This window comes from Chrysoperla carnea, chromosome 5 (assembly GCF_905475395.1).
Source record: "Chrysoperla carnea chromosome 5, inChrCarn1.1, whole genome shotgun sequence".
Classification (NCBI taxonomy): Eukaryota; Metazoa; Arthropoda; class Insecta; order Neuroptera; family Chrysopidae; genus Chrysoperla; species Chrysoperla carnea.
In genome coordinates, this window is record NC_058341.1 from 59,917,663 (window position 1) to 59,933,970 (window position 16,308).

At 30.2% G+C, this 16,308-nt stretch overlaps 2 protein-coding genes across 3 annotated transcripts; both read left to right on the forward strand.

Annotated features, from left to right (window-relative positions):
• Window positions 1-3,569: 3,569 nt before the first annotated feature.
• LOC123300457 (guanine nucleotide-binding protein G(f) subunit alpha-like) lies at window positions 3,570-6,635 on the forward strand. Of its 2 annotated transcripts, XM_044883034.1 has the most exons (7): window positions 3,570-3,769; window positions 4,353-4,524; window positions 5,093-5,190; window positions 5,277-5,478; window positions 5,866-5,996; window positions 6,057-6,234; window positions 6,315-6,635. In XM_044883034.1, the coding sequence occupies exons 1-7, from the start codon at window positions 3,573-3,575 to the stop codon at window positions 6,324-6,326; spliced, it is 990 nt and encodes a 329-aa protein (XP_044738969.1). In that variant the 5' UTR covers window positions 3,570-3,572; the 3' UTR covers window positions 6,327-6,635. The 2 variants fall into 2 exon arrangements, with proteins under 2 accessions (XP_044738969.1, XP_044738968.1); XM_044883033.1 differs by having other exon boundaries at window positions 6,057-6,635.
• Window positions 6,636-8,703: 2,068 nt separating this feature from the next.
• Window positions 8,704-15,998, forward strand: LOC123299856 (centromere protein J). The gene is made up of 5 exons (XM_044882248.1): window positions 8,704-8,755; window positions 8,816-11,370; window positions 13,055-13,476; window positions 14,042-14,219; window positions 15,725-15,998. The coding sequence occupies exons 1-4, from the start codon at window positions 8,742-8,744 to the stop codon at window positions 14,168-14,170; spliced, it is 3,120 nt and encodes a 1,039-aa protein (XP_044738183.1). The 5' UTR covers window positions 8,704-8,741; the 3' UTR covers window positions 14,171-14,219; window positions 15,725-15,998.
• Window positions 15,999-16,308: the final 310 nt, after the last annotated feature.

The following is a 16,308-nucleotide window of genomic DNA, read 5'->3' on the forward strand; positions in this document are numbered from 1 at the left end:
AAATGAGCATCATAGGTCAATTGGGTCTTGGGTCCGTAAGACCCATCTTGTAAACCGTTAGAGATAGAACAAAAGTTTAAATGTAAAAAATGTTGCTTATAAAAAAATAAAAAACTTTTGTTTGAAACATTTTTTTGTAAACATCAATGTTTACCCACGAGGGCGTTAATTAGGTGCAAATTTTATAGTATGTATTAATATAGGAATATCAAAGTGAATATCTTTTGTTATTTACGTGACGTCAAATAAACACGATTGCGCAGCAACACTTGCGCATTATGTGAGAATATCAGTTAAATATGTCAGATATGTATGTATGTGAAATGTGACAGAGTTATCAACACTGCCTATACATGGTATTTCAACAATTAACTCAGTCAATTGTTTGTTTTCACTTGTTTTTATTAGATTGGATACAGTGACGGATCCACCCATATGCATTATATAAGTTAACTAATGATTTAATAAAATTAAAAAAAAAAAAAAACAAACAAACAAACAATGAATCGTTTTAAATAGTTATTCTATTGTCCTTAATTTTATACTAAACCCAAATCTAGTAATTTTTGGAGGGAACATTTATAATAACAATTCAGTAAACACAATATTTTAATATTAATAAAATTGTTTGCTTGAAAATATAGTATTGGTATGCCACATGGTACAACTTTGGGTCCATGATTTTTCTATTTATATATTGATGGCTTATAAGTAAGTGATCTACTGGATACCCATAACCAGATCCGTGGATATTTGGCATAAATAAAAGATCTGCATCCGCTTCTTTTATAGCGCATTCTGTCTATTGTACATTTTTTGTACTGGCGACGCCCATGAATATAAGTTAATATATTAAATAACTTCCTTGTGATTGAATTGAAGTACAATGTACAACACAATATATCTGAACAGGTACTTAAAACAGTTTGACTATTTGAGTACTAAACATAACAAGCTGATACTTTTTTTAACTCGGTGTAGAGTGATTACAAAAATATGTTTAACTACTTCCTACATAGTTGATTGCTTACTTGATTTCATGATTGGTAATGATTTATAGTCCTTTCTGTTGTTCTTCCTTTGCTGCGAATCCTATTTCTCCTCTCGATCTTCGAACAACTCGATAATACATTCCTCTCCATCTATATTCTTTACATCCTCCTGACTGTTTGGGCATTCAACTAAGCTTTGTTAAGCCTGATTCTGAAATTGAGTATAATTGAAGTAGAGTGGTCAATAGGGACTCAAATTTCGAGAGGACATTTTCCATTTAAATGCTTTCACCATAGATAGATAGAAATTTACTTATGGTATTTGTTTTTGCGGAAAACTACCGTCAGTCAAGCACAGAATGTTTGGACCCGAAAAATTTATACAGATGAATTCCTTATTCCAAAAGATAGGTTGCTTTTAAGAAGGGAATAAAGGATTGTAAATTTGGGTACAAGTGGCTCCCCCTTTCTATTTATTATTATCATTATCTGTACATATAAAATGCTTTGTCATGAATGACTGACTGACTGGCGGATCAACGCACAGCGTAAATCGCTGATCGTAGGGACCTGAAACTTGAAGGGTGTGTTCTTTGTATAACGTAGGCATCCGATAAGAGAGAGTTTTCTCAAATTATATTCAGCACCAAATAATTAAATTCATAAAATTGTGAACAAAAGGGAGGATAAGTGAGGGTTATAACGCAGAAATCTTTGTTTTTAAAGTTGAAATTGCGAAGCGAAGCGGCGGGTATCTGCTAGTTGTCAATAAAATTATCACGAAAACAATACTTTAATTGTCCAATTTTTTATGTTGATAAGAAATTTTCTTTGAATAGAAAGTCTCAAAATTTTGTTGAATATTTCATGTGAAAATTATTTTAAAATGTTGTTATGCAAGTTTTTATCTCCTATACTTTGCGATATGAAAATAATTCATTTATGAATTAGTTTTCTGGAAAAAAGATTTCCATAATAGAAATTATTGGTAATAAATCACCGTCGACAATATTTTTATAGAGGGAATTTTTTTTAAAATCAACGAATAATTATTGATAATAGCACTTAAAATTATCAGCGCGGATACAACACTTAAAACTAAATTTTTATTGTCATTTAATTTGGATTATTAAATGATTACACTGATATCATTGTCTTCATAGTATTTTATCAGCTATTTCCTTTTTTACAACTAAATCGAAATTCATTCAAAAATTTGAATTTGAGTGAACTACGATTTGCAATCAATTTTTTATATTTTTTTCTATTAATACAAAACAAACGTTTTCACTACGTAATTATTACGGACGTTAGTATTATTTTCAAGGAAACGTAAGTGATTTCAAGTTCACTCGCATCGCCGTTTTCGTTTATTTTCAACAAGCTCAATTAATAGGTTGAAGGGTTTACAAGAATATTTACTCGAAAAAATGTGTGAGAAAGTTTTGTTTTGACATAAACTGGAACTGAAATACCGAATCAGACCTAAACACCTCGAAAAGATTGAAAATTTTTTTTATATAAATAAAAATATGATAATAGAGGAGCCCACCAGGGGATTTGCGAGTCACTCAGGTAAACAACTGAGGGGTTCCTTGGACCTTCCTTAGTACCTCCACCAAATATTAGCCTTAAATATGGGAGGACACTCGTAGGGCAGACGATCAGATTAGTCAAAGAGAAATTGCGATAGGTGAATTAACTCGAGCGCGTCAGATTAAAATAAGATGAGTTAATTAACATACATGCTAAAAAATGTACATTTCAATGTGAATCATTCCGGCACGCCTATGCAATTTTTAAATAGTTATGGCTAGTTCTTTGAGTAGAGAGCGTACGATCGACCCGTTCCAAGAAATCGTCTCACTCTTTCATGGAGAGAAATAACAGTTCTCATAGTCATAACTGAATTTATCTTTTGTATTTTAGAGAAATTACAAGTGACAACAAAATTTGGTTGACTTCTTCATTCATCTGCAAATAATTACGGTAATCTTTAAGCTCTGAACCAAAGACATATATAATAAGGACATGAAACTGTGGCAGAATTTACGGCACTTATTTGACGTTGCGTACTTTGTACTGCGCTACAAGATAGTCACCTAGTGTATGCCAAAGACTATAGTTCCTATGCTCTTTGGTGTATGCCAGACCTTAGGTACAATTAATTACATCAACATCTAAACATCTAAGCGCATCGAATAAAGCTACCTAAAAAGTCTTTATCATATACAAATATTTTAGTTTTCCAATCTCACTGAAAATGATTAATTTTTAAATAATTTTTATTTAGTCGAAATATTTTAATAACAAATAATCCTTAGATTAATTTTTTCATAGTTAAAACAATTTATCTTTAGAGTGGAAATCTTCTGGCAAACCTTGTAGATATAGAAACTTTTACCAAAATTTATGAAAGTTTTCATACATGCACATATTAAATTTTTTTCTTGTTAATCCTATAAAAAAATTAATTTAGATAGAACATAATCTTATCTGCACTAACATTATTAAAAAGCTAAAAAGCAATCCACGAATCTCAAAAAAATTAATTTTAAATTGTCATTACGGACGATAACAATGTTTAAATGTTGTTTTAAACAATCTATCGAAAAGAAAACGATAGAAAATCATAGTGATCATGATATGATTCAACGAACATACCGAAATTCTGCAAGTAGTATTATTCGAATATTACTTTTGGGTACCGGTGAATCCGGTAAAAGTACACTAATAAAACAAATAAAAATTTCATATGTGAGGTTATATACAACTGAGTAAGTGTTTATAATTTGTTTTCTAATAATTTATTAATTTAGTGAATTACTACTAGCAGGCAGGGAATTCTTACCTACTTTCCTCACTATTATAGTAAATTTAAAAAGAAAATCATTGGTTATCATGGAATTTTTTCGGTTCAACTTTTTTTTTTGAAAATGTACGTTATATCAGAGACTATATCAGTAAACTTTACAGATATATTCTCTGGTTATATTCAATATCTCGGAAATGGTTAAGCTTCCAGTATAATTATATTTATGACGTTATAATAATTTCATTCAAGATGTGCTGTAAAATTCAGAAAGTATTGACTTTCTAATGTATACCAGGGCAGCTAGATTAAGCTGCTATGGGCGATTGCCCACTATATGTTATTGGAAAATAGTTCCTGAACTATAAGCAAAAAATTAGAATAGGAATAAACCCGCAGAGAATTCATCAGCTACTAAACTTGTATTAATAAACTCAAAAATTATACTCACACTTCGGTTATCTAGAGAAATTAACAACTTAAATAAAAAATTTCTTATTTATTGGATTAAATTACTTTGAAAGTATTAATTTTTAACTTTCAAACAGGGAAAAAAAAAGTTTTATTTCCGATATTCGACATACATTACATGAAATTGTTTATGAGATAGCGATTTATATTAAAAGAAATAATTTATGGAATCAATTGGACGAAAATACATCTCATAGTGTTAATTATTTATTAAACTGGGGAGAATTAGGACCATCAACTTATTTAAAGGTATAAATTTTTATTAAATCTAGTGTAATTTAAATGTGGTGCTTAAGCTACTAGAATGCCTTCAGTTTAGTATAGTCCTTCTGACCATAACAAGCGGATACCCGGCCTTTCAAAATTTCTTATGCAATACCAGCATGCGTCCAATCTTTGATTACAAATAATTCAGAATTCACACTTCACACTTCACTCTTCACTAGCACTATCGTAGCATGTTCTCTCCCTATATTGATAACTGGGAATTGCAACTCCGCCAACTGGTGATAATAATTCGTACTAATTAAAACAGAAAGAGTACCAGTTTTGGGTAGTCCCAATTTAGACTACCAGATGGCAATACTTGTTCTTACTATTTATCAGATAACTAGGAGTTGCAACCCCGCCAATTGGCGATAATAATTCATACTAAAAGAATAAGAAATACACCCGTTTAAGTAGTTCCATTTAAACGACCACGGTACTTACCTTTTATCAATGCCTTCATATATTCTCTCATTGGACATTTTTAATCAAATGGAAAGAAAAATGCCTATTTAATTATTTATAAGAGATTTTTCTCGTTTTGTTCCAGGAGTATTTTGATAATGTTTTCCAATTATGGCAAAATGCTTTCATACAATCATCCAAGGATATTTTTTTTAGCTCTGACATAATTGATTGTGGAAATTAGTAAGTAGATTAAATAAATTGATCTGTACTCTAAATACCTACCTATATATACTAACGTTATATTTTTAACTGTAGTCAATTTATAGCTTCTTAGGTCGATTGAAAGATATAAGCAAACCAAATTATGTTCCAAACGATGAAGATATATTAAAATGTCGTAAACCAACGAAGGAGATACAAAAAATATCGTTTCGAATGAAATTACCTCGTGCTTATGGAAAGTTGAATCAAGAATTTTGGATGTTTGATGTCGGTGGACAACGTAATGAACGGCGAAAATGGATACAGGTAAAAATAATTTTCTTTTCTTAGTTGCGTAAACATTCAATTGTTCCATCACATGGGAATTTCGGGATAAAATGTGTAAATTTGGGTCTCTAGCTATCTACACACCAAATTTTATCACAATCCGTTTAGTAGTTTTTACATGAAGAAGTAACATACACACAACACAAACACTTTCGCAGTTATAATTCAAATTCAAATTCGTTTATTACACAAGATATATCTTGTGTATTCCATCTTAAAGTTAATTTCTTTATTCTTAAAATGAGCCAAAACTTTAACGGAACAATGAAATCTTAATGGAAAACCCATTGCGTTGGAATTAATAATGTAAAATTTTAATTATAGATTAACGAAAATTTTTGTATAATAATTATTAATTTCTTTTAGACTTTTGCTGGAGTACATGCGGTTTTGTTTTTAGTTGCAACAAGTGAATTTAATCAAACTTTGAGAGAGGATAATACACAAAATCGATTAAAAGAGTCCTTAACTTTATTTCAAGAAGTTTGGACTAGTAGGTAAGAATTGTATTAATGTGAAATTTTATTTTGATTCTAATGCAATTATTTTATTTACAGATTTTTACTTTACTCTGGATTCATTTTATTTTTAAATAAACAAGATGTCTTGAGAACAAAAATTGAAAATGATGTACGATTAGAAGATTATTTTCCAAAATTTAAGGATTGGAAACGTCAAAGGAGTCATTTGAATAATTATGAACAGGCAAAAACTTTTATTAGAGAGGAATTTATGGTAATTATTTATTTTTATTTCATATTTTAAAACACGGTTCTGAGCTACCTGCAGATTTTCGTTGATATAAATTGTCTTAGGCCGAGCATTAATTGAGACGCTGTTTGGTGTGGTGACGTCACAAAATTTTATAAAGATGGAGTTAAAGCTGAAACTGCGTACCGTATTCTCACCAAGCTGCGTTTCATTTGGCGTTCAGCATTACTTAATTCATATTAAAAATATGCACTAAACCATTTCTAGTTGTACATCGTAACATTGAACCAAGTCTTTTTAAACGCTATCTCAGACGTGCAAGTAAATTGCTCTAGGCCTATATACTATTTCAGGGGTGCCCAACCTGCGTTATGCGAATCACATATTCGGTTCTTTGAAGGATTATTTGTGGCTCTCAATAAATGTACCCGAGTTTCCTTTTCATTTTTGAGTTATTATATTTAAAAAAATTATTTTCTGTATTGTACCTAACTTCCATCACTCTCATTATTTTTTAAAAACGCATCTAAAGATGTAAACTTCAATAATTAATAATTAATTACTTCGTTTTCTTCGTCAAATTATAAAATAAGTTTTATTCACAATTTAAAAATAAAATTGTGTTAATTAAATTGAAATTTTTATTTTTAGAATATTACAAAAACATCTCGTGATATAAACATAGCTGGTACTTTAAATCAAAGATTATCTCAACTTCAAATTGTACAAAAATGTTTTTATCACTACACAACAATTACAGATACAAATCATATTACAAAAATTTTCGAAGAAGTACATAAAACAATTATATTGCAAATGCTAAATCGTCATACGTTAAATTAAGTTTATATCAAAATATGAATTAAGCTAAAAAAAATTCAGGTTTAGCTTATAGAATACTGATACGCCATAAAAATAGCTGAAATTTCATTATTTTATTGTCCTTGGGTTTCTGGCATCGAGTGTAGAGTAAAAAATGAATCATCGAGATGACTGACTAAAAATAGTGTCCACAAAATAGCATTAAAAAAAAGTAGCTAGAATGGCGCTTGTGTAGTAAAAAGGTGTTTGATGTGAACTTCTCTATCCTTCTCTTGTAACTTGTTTAGTTTCCTATTCTGATTTTATTACTTTAAACACATCTTTTAAAATAAACGCACTTTTGCTACAATAGCGCCATTGTTATTTAATGCTTTAGGACGGATACTTTTTATACACAGAGATGATTCTCCTTTTACTCTACACTTCATAGTTTCTGGGCTAAAGTTCGACTGTTAATAGTTCATAAGTAGGAGTCCAAAAAACGGTCATTTATGAAAACAGAGTTCAATAAAAGTAAAAGATCAGTGGCCATAGCCAAAAAGTAATATTAAAAGTAAAAGAACATTGACCATAACCAGAAAATAATATTAGGTACACATTCAATTGTTTTTTTATAGCGATAGCTTTGTTGTAGGCGCGGTCTATTATATGGCTGTGGATTGTAATTTTAATTTAATAACAATACTGTACCATATCTGTGATATAATTTATTTTTTGTAATAAAATTATTTTGGAAATTTTGTATATAATTATTTAGCGTACTCCTCAAAAATAATCAATAACGAAGCATATTTCTTCGATTATCGAATTGAAAATCGAGCTGTTTGAAGGTCTTTTTTCACTCCCTTTTAGTTGATCATAGCTAATGTCTCTTGCCATATGCCACAACTTACTTAAGTTATTGTTATATTTAAGTTTGAACTCGGTAAAACATTAGTTTGTGAATCTGGTACATCAAATTGAACAAGAATTACTATGTATGTGGTAACTGCTGCTAATATCTAAAAATAAGAAAATACAAACACTGAGAAAATAGAAATACTTAAAGAAATTTTCACAAATTTTATATTTTGGGGAAGTGATGCTATTATATTGCTTCAAAATATAATTATTTAATTTAATAAATATAAAATTAAATAAATATAATTGGAGCGAAAAATCGATCTAGCTAGGTCTCATTTTTAGAAAACGTCGCTTTCTCTCGGAAACGGTTCCAACGATTCACATGAAATTTAGTATATATTTTATATATCTTTGTTTTTGAGTAAACACGCCTCATGTAATAATCGTTCAAAAAAACCCAACTTTAAAGCTTTGAACATTATTTTTATGTAATTTTCATTAAAGTCCACATTAATTATAAATAAATTTTCATCAACAAACGACGAATAAAAAACGAAAAAAATTTTTTAACGTTTTTTTAACTATCAAAAGGGTTAAACATTTAAAAGTGTAAGTTATTTTCTGACATGTTTTTTAAGCCACGCCTCCATGTCAGTTCTCAATAGCCATAGGATAATACCACTCTTGGTCATTCATAGCAGTCAATTTTTTATAGACGTCTATGATAAGATTTTTATAAAAAATATTTGGTGCTATTTTATTTTGTTGTAGTGTTTAAACTGTGATTTTTGAAATTGACAAATACAAACAAAACTTAAAGTTGGGAGTTTATCAATTTAAAAAAACTCTTGTGTTTTCAAAATGAAATGGAGACTCCAACGTAAGTTAAACAAAAAATTAAAACATAAAATATTTACTTTTTATATGAATATTCTTCTAGAAAATTATCATTTTCACCAAGCAACATTCTTGCACGACTAGAAGAATTAAAGCGTTGGCAAACTGAACAAGAAGAGCGTTTAAAAAAACGTCAAGCTCAACAACGTGAAGTTTTATCTACCGAACAACGGCGTATGTGTGAAGCTTTCGAATTAACAAATAATTCATCTTTTACGTCATCAGTGTCAGACTCAAGTTGTCATTATGATAATAAAACCGCGGAAACCGATCAATCATCTCATATTCCTCAAAGTTCGACTGACGAAATAAGAGCAGATTCCAAGAATGATTTGTCAACATTTCAAGAATGTACAAACTTAACTGAACAAAATCAAGCAAATGTGTCAGTGAGTCAACTAAATTTTGATGAAATTCCGATCAATTCTATTAAACAAACTATTCCAGTAGAAAAATCTGTAATGAGTGCTCCAGTAGAAATATCAGATCGACCCAAATTTCAATATTTGAAAAGGGGGGCTGGTCTATCTCGCTTTCGTATGTCCAAGGATGATATTTTAAAGAATCGTACTAAATTTCAAAGAAAACCAACACCAAAATCAACTGAACCTAAACAAATATATAAAAAACCTGACGTTAAAAGGAAAATTGAACCTGTATGGAAAAGTGTATCGTGTTCAGTTAAATCACCAACAAGTAATTTTAAATCCCCCGATAAATTAGAACGTCCTAATCCACAACCGTATCCGGTAATAACTAAAGATTCTTACGAGAAATTATTAGAAGAATTAAAAATAAAACGTGATCGTGAAGAATTAAAAATTTTTGAACTTTTAGAAGAAAAAGCATTAAACGGTTCGTTTTGTTCTACAAGTTCCGCGCTAAAAAATTTACCCGATAATTCCACACCAAAATTAGAGAGACTGTTAAAATCTCAATTAGGAATTGCCGAACAAAATGAACAAACGCCTCCAATATCACCAGTTAAAAGTCAACGGAAACTTTATGATGAAAACGAAGAGGATAAAAGTTTACATGTCCGCTTTGAAGATGGTATTGATGATACACGGAATTCAGAAGAGAGTTCTCGTTCAAATAGTCCTGAAAATTATCAAGATCAAATAGAATGGTCGGATACATCAGAAGAACATGATGATGATAAAAGCGAACCAAATTTTGAAAATAATTTAGTAAACACTGAAACAGCGAATAATCAAGTGGCTATTGATGAAGCAATTGAACAAATGCGTAGCGCAAATGAAACGTCAGATTCCGCAGTTGATGATGTAGAGTTTAAGAGTGATCTATTAAAAAAACGTTTATTAGAACTTGAAAGTGAAATACAAACATTTCGAAAAGAGAATTCTAACTTAATAAAACGTCGTCAAGAATATGATCATTTAAAACGTGTTCTATTGAAAGAAAAAACTGAAAAAGAAAAATTATTAGCTGATGAAAAAATACGTATTGATAAATATTTAGAAGATGAAAAACGTAAAATAGCTCGTGAAAAAATGGTGTTTGAAAAATATGTCAAAGATACAAAAAATCAACCAAATCGAAAAGAACGTGAGGAAATTGTTGCTCTCAAAGATGAAATACGAACATTAAAAGAAGAACTTAAAGTTAAAGAAAGCAAAAATGGAGCTACTCAAGCTCGATTACGTACACAAATACGTACGTTAGAAAAAGAATTAAATAATGCGAAAAAAGAAATTGAAAAATTACAAAAGGAGAATCGTCGACTATCGAATATACAAAAACGACAAGCGGGAATTTCAAATACAAAAGTTTTACATGAAATTAATAAAAATATATCAAAAATATTACCAAAAGCTTTGGCTCAAACACAATTAAAAAATTTAGAAAAATTAGATAAACAAACTTCACAAAATATACACAAAAAAACAGAAAAACAACTTTCATCTTCTTCAGAGAGTGAAGATGAATCATCGTCAGAAGAATATACTCAAGCAAATCAATCAAGTGGTGATGAAAGTGAAGGCGAAGAACCAAAAAGATCGGAAATACACAAAACACTTTTTAAAACAATGTATCCAAACTCAAAACATTCATATTTTCCAGAAAAAGCTAAAGAAAATGAAAATGTACGGTATGAAGACAATGATTACAAGGAAAATGATTTTAATTATGGAAATATGTCGTCGAAAAGACTTTCAAATAAAGCGGATGAAACCAAACAAAAAGAAGTTTCACCACGTTTTGAAAGTTATGCAAGGGCTTATAAGGAAAGTGATTATTGTGTGACATCGAATAAGCATTCAGCGGATAATCGTGATACTGGCTTTGAATCATATCGTAGTTCAATGAATCCCACATTTAGAGATGTATCCTCGAAACCTGAAACACGCGATACTGGTTTTGAAACATTTCGAAGTAGTGTGAATCCTTCTACATATAGGGAAAAATTACATGAGGGTGGCCTTCCAAGTAGTAGTCGATCACAGTTTGATAGTGCACGTGGTTCGAATTTAAATGATATTGAAGACGTGTATGAAAAAACATTTGGAAAGTTTAAAAGTATGAATATTAATTCATATCCAACAAATAAACCTTATACGGCTGAACTTCCAACAGGTAAATTCATTTTTTTCACCAGTACAATGAAACTAAATATCTAAAAGAAAAAAATTGATGCATCTTTGAAATTTTGCACAGTTGTTTATTAGGTTGTAAAAGCATCCTACCAAAAAGTCGACCTCTCAGAGGCACGCCTAACCCCCTTTTTGGGGGTAGTTAGGCATTTTTAATCAGTTTTTTACAAATTATGTGCACATTTTTTTTTCGACTTTCTAGCTTCAAAATTGACCGAGATATGCCAATTTTAAAATAGAATTTTTTTGCCCATTCAATCAAATGAAAAAGTATCAATCTTGTAAACAGTTAGAGATAGAACAAAAGCTTAAATGAAAAAGTTATTCCTTGAGTATATAATTAAGATCCGTATCCGCGAATCTGATCGTATCCGGTACATCACTATAAAATATAACACTCTTTTGACATTTCTCGCGTAAAACTATTTTTGCGATTTATGAGGCTGTGGCTTGCGAAAATCGTGTTTTTTGTGAATTATATGTTTTTCCTATTCATTGAAATTTTTCCTTCAAAATCAAAAAAATTTGACCGCGCTTCAATTACAACAGGTAATGTTGTTTTTTTTCTGCAACTTTGCAAGCCTCCCATTTTCTTCCGTCACACTTAAATCGTCAGATTATTGAATTATATACTTTTTAGCAAGTAATTAACCCACCATATCTTTCTTTATCTGGCACATTCGAGTTAATTCACCGATCGATTTTTTTTTACTAAACTGATCGTCTGCCCTGCGCGATTCCCTATATTAAAGCCTAATATATTTGGTGGAGGTACTCAGGAAGGTTCAAGAAACTCCTCATATGTTAATCTGAAGCCCTCGAGCTACTCCCCAAATCTCCTCGGGCTCCCCTTCTATTAGAGGGGGTGTAGAAAAATAGCAAACTACCAGTCATACTACAGCTTGAAAATTGCCTTTTTGGGAACTTAAATCTCTCTTCCTACTGGACCTACAGCGTCAAAGTTTGGTGCAAATCGCCAGATAGCAAGGGAAACGAATACTCCGATGAACAAAATTTAAATCTTTTGAACTCAACAATTAGTTTTTGGATCTATCACAATCAGAAGGGAGATATTATCAAAAAATTTAGTTTTAGAGGGGCTATGTTTAACATGACTGCGTCACAAAATCAGGTTAATTTTAAAGATAAGACACAAAACTGCCATTTTGTAAAAGTTTCAATTCATTAACTCTTATTAAGCGGAGATATATCTATACAAAAGCGCTAGATTGAGATTAAGGTATCAAAATCAGGAGCAAAACGGCAGTTATATCGACAAGACTATCTTGGGATTGTGACGAAGTCATTTTTGTGGGCTTGTATCTCCTCTTCTATTGGATCTAATCTTTGTGCAAATCGGCAGATAGGAAAACAATTTCCTAACCCCATGAACGAAATTTAAATATCTCCGCTCTGATTGAGGATATGTGAAATTTATCTCAATTTTGGATGCTTATACCTCTTCCTGATCAGAGGTAGATATATGCTATTTAGTCTTGGTTCAAAACAGTAAATACGACGTTGCCTATCTATAGCTGATATTTAAATTTAGATGCAGCTATCTCGCATGGTTTTTTCCGTACAATTTCCGGAATAAAATGAGAATAAAATTATCGTGGGAAATCATTTGTAGGGTTTTAATAATTTGTAATTATTTTATTTTCTAGTTAAAAAAGACGAAACAATATTAGCAGATGGCTTCAAAGAAGTACGTTATGCAAATGGGAATGTAAAACGCGTATCACCTGATGGAAGTATTATAAAATTAACATATTACAATGGTGATCTAAAGGAGACGAATTTAAATACTGGAATTATTAAATATTATTATGCGAAAACAAAAACATCTCATACTACTTTTCCCGATGGCTTTGAACAATTGGAATTCTCCAATGGTCAAACTGAAAAACGCTTTAAAAATGGTCGTATTGAAGTTAATTTCCCGAACGGATATAAAAAAGTTGTTGATGCACAAGGAAATGAAACTTGGTATTATTCAGATGGCACTGTAGTCGTTACAAAAGTGAATGGTGAGAAAATTATTGAATTGCCTAATGGCCAAAAGGAAATTCACAACCAGGATCACAAGGTAAGAAGAGAGAATAGTCATAGATTGGCCCTCACCCTCATTTCGCTGCAAAAAGTTTTCAGTCATGACATTTTGCTAGGTTCTTGTCATAGTAGTTGGTTTTTTATTCCTACACAACTAAGTAATTTTTCGTCCAAATTTATGATACAGTGTCTAAACTCAAGATGATGGACAATGTCAGAGGGTCATTAGTAATAATTTTCTATTTTTAGTTTAGTTTACCTTTTTCTGATCATTGTGATCCGTAAAATCGTATTCTTTCCAAAATGCTTTCAAGGGGTAAAACATATGCATCGAACCTGATAACAGAAAACGTTATTTAAGTTATTTCTGGATTGTTCTCTCACATTGCAACTAAAATGTTTCAACTAAACAAAAAATCACCGTTTCTATCGCTCTGATATGGTTTTATTTGGCTTTTTTGAGCTTTCTAAAATGCACCAGCAAATGCAAAATGTAGAGATCGAAAACCTTTTGCAGCAAAATTAGTTTTTAAGAAAATATTTCGTCTTTTACTTATCCAATTTTGCTTTATTAAGATTTAATTATTTGATATTTCGTTCAGCGAAGAGAATATCCGGACGGTACGGTGAAAGTATTGTATCCAGATGGTTCTACAGAAACACGGTATTCTAGTGGGCGTGTACGAATTAAAGATAAGACTGGACAATTAATTATGGATACTCAAAAATAGTTTTAATTAATTAGCAATTTATAATCTTAAGCTGTGATACTTAAGTCAGGTAAGATTATAAGATTTTTTTTTTTATAATTTGTTAGTTTGTAATAATTTGTTTTTTTAATAAATTCAATTATTATTTTTATTAATTTATTGTAATTTAAGAGACGGTATTAGGTCGACCTTGATTATGGAGTCGAGTGTTTTGATTATGGAGATTCTACTATAATTCATACTTCATTTTTTCAAGATTGATTTCATTAGGAATTTACCCCTTTTACATTTTAATTTTTGATAATCCGTAATAATGATGTTTTATTCCACTGTCAATTTATAGAAAAGTAAATGGATTAAACTGTCAACTCTATTGTAGTTCTAATCTACTTCAATATACAGTGTGTCCCCGGATAGGGATGACTATACTTGTAAATTACAAAAAAATACATCTCGACTAGTACATGTTTCTTGATTTATTATTATTTTCTTTCTTGCGTTTTTTTATAATTAGAGCTTTTGTTCAAATAAAAAATGATGCTATAATTATAGTACACGGATCTTCTTGATATTTTGTATAGAGTCATAATTGTTAATTGCGAGTAACTTTTCTTCGTAACATTTCGCCAAATTATAAAAAAGAAGGGTAGTTTACCAAAAATAAAAATAGTGATTCCAAATTTTTGGCTACATTATTAAGAAGTTTTAAATATACCTACATACTTTTCAGAATAATCACAACTTCTTATAAAGAATGACTTTTTTTTCTTAAAATGCAAAATAAGAAAATTTACAAGTATAGTTACCTCTATCCGGGGACACACTATACGTAACTACTAACACTGCAAAGTAGGCAATATTTGCATTAAGTTAAAGTTTTTTGCGTTTCGTTGTTTTTTTTTTTTTTTTCAATTGAAGTTTTATAATTATTTCCTATAATTGAAAATTAATGCAATGAAATGTTCTTTTTAAACGATGTAAATATGAGACCAAGACTTTCAATAAAAGATGTACATAAGTACGTGTTCTTTTAATTGTTTTTATATAGTCTAGTAACACTTGCTGGCGTTGCGTTACCGTCACGGGAAATCCCTGCCTGTCAAAATTAGGGATTTTCTATATTAGGCGAGAAATATTTTTAATTGGTCGTTTTCGTTTATTTGTTTTTTCTATTATTTTTTCTTAATGAAAAATGCCGTCGTGCGCTAGTAGAAGGCCTCGCAAAATATATTTTGCCCACATCAAATTTAACTCTTGCCTCGCCACTAGAAACATTATAGTGGTGACAGTAACAGTAAAATTTTTAGATAACGTGAAATAGTTTAAAATAACGTATGAAAAAGGTGTAACAACTGGGTAGACTTAACGAAAATAGCCTTGACACGCAACAATGTGTTACGTTAATTGTTTGTAATAAAGATTAGTATACTTTACCATATGCAATAACGAATAATCTATTGTAAAAAATCCACAAGCTGTATATATAATTTTTTGATGAAGCATTTGAAGAGAGGCCAGTTGAATCTAAAAGAAAAATATATATATATATAATTAATTTAACTTTTCTAATTTCAGATTAATTATCCGAAATAAAAATTTACCATATTGGTAACTTGTACATCTTCATTCATGATATTCATGCGATGTAAATTCATTGCACATAAATCCGCCTAGAAATAAAATTACATATTAATAAATTTTAAATCTATATTTTTTATTTCTCTCACGTGAATGTAATGCTTTATGTATCTGTTCAGCGATTACATGAATACAATATTCAGCCGGGGCAGTTAAATTTGACAAATACATTGATTATACACGAAAAATGGTCCAGGACTCTGTTCTTCTATCCCACTTACATGAATTGTTAGAATTCTTCTTCTTTTGAGAAAAGTTGAAAAAATATTCGAAGATGATTTTCGATTTTCTTCCAGCCTTTTTTCTAAAGTTAATATACCGTTTTTTTTTAACTTGACATACGCTTGAAACTCAAAAATATGAAATTCGACCTCGAATTTCAGTGTCAATGAAAAGCTAGCTCACTCTGCTTCATAAATCATAACTGATAAGAGGTAGAAAAAGAATACTTTAAATTAGAAAGTTGTGCTTTAATAAAAAGCCAAAATGATTTTGTGAATTTTTTAAAGTAATTTTTGGAA

Excerpts from the sequence above, each read along its gene's own strand:
- LOC123300457 (XM_044883033.1), top strand. The coding sequence starts at position 3,573 with ATGTTTAAATGTTGTTTTAAACAATCTATCGAAAAGAAAACGATAGAA. Across the intron at positions 3,770-4,352 it reads GTGAGGTTATATACAACTGA|GGAAAAAAAAAGTTTTATTT; the intron begins GTAAGTGTTTAT and ends ACTTTCAAACAG. Across the intron at positions 4,525-5,092 it reads GACCATCAACTTATTTAAAG|GAGTATTTTGATAATGTTTT; the intron begins GTATAAATTTTT and ends GTTTTGTTCCAG.
- LOC123299856 (XM_044882248.1), top strand. Across the intron at positions 11,371-13,054 it reads TACGGCTGAACTTCCAACAG|TTAAAAAAGACGAAACAATA; the intron begins GTAAATTCATTT and ends TTTATTTTCTAG. Across the intron at positions 13,477-14,041 it reads TTCACAACCAGGATCACAAG|CGAAGAGAATATCCGGACGG; the intron begins GTAAGAAGAGAG and ends TATTTCGTTCAG.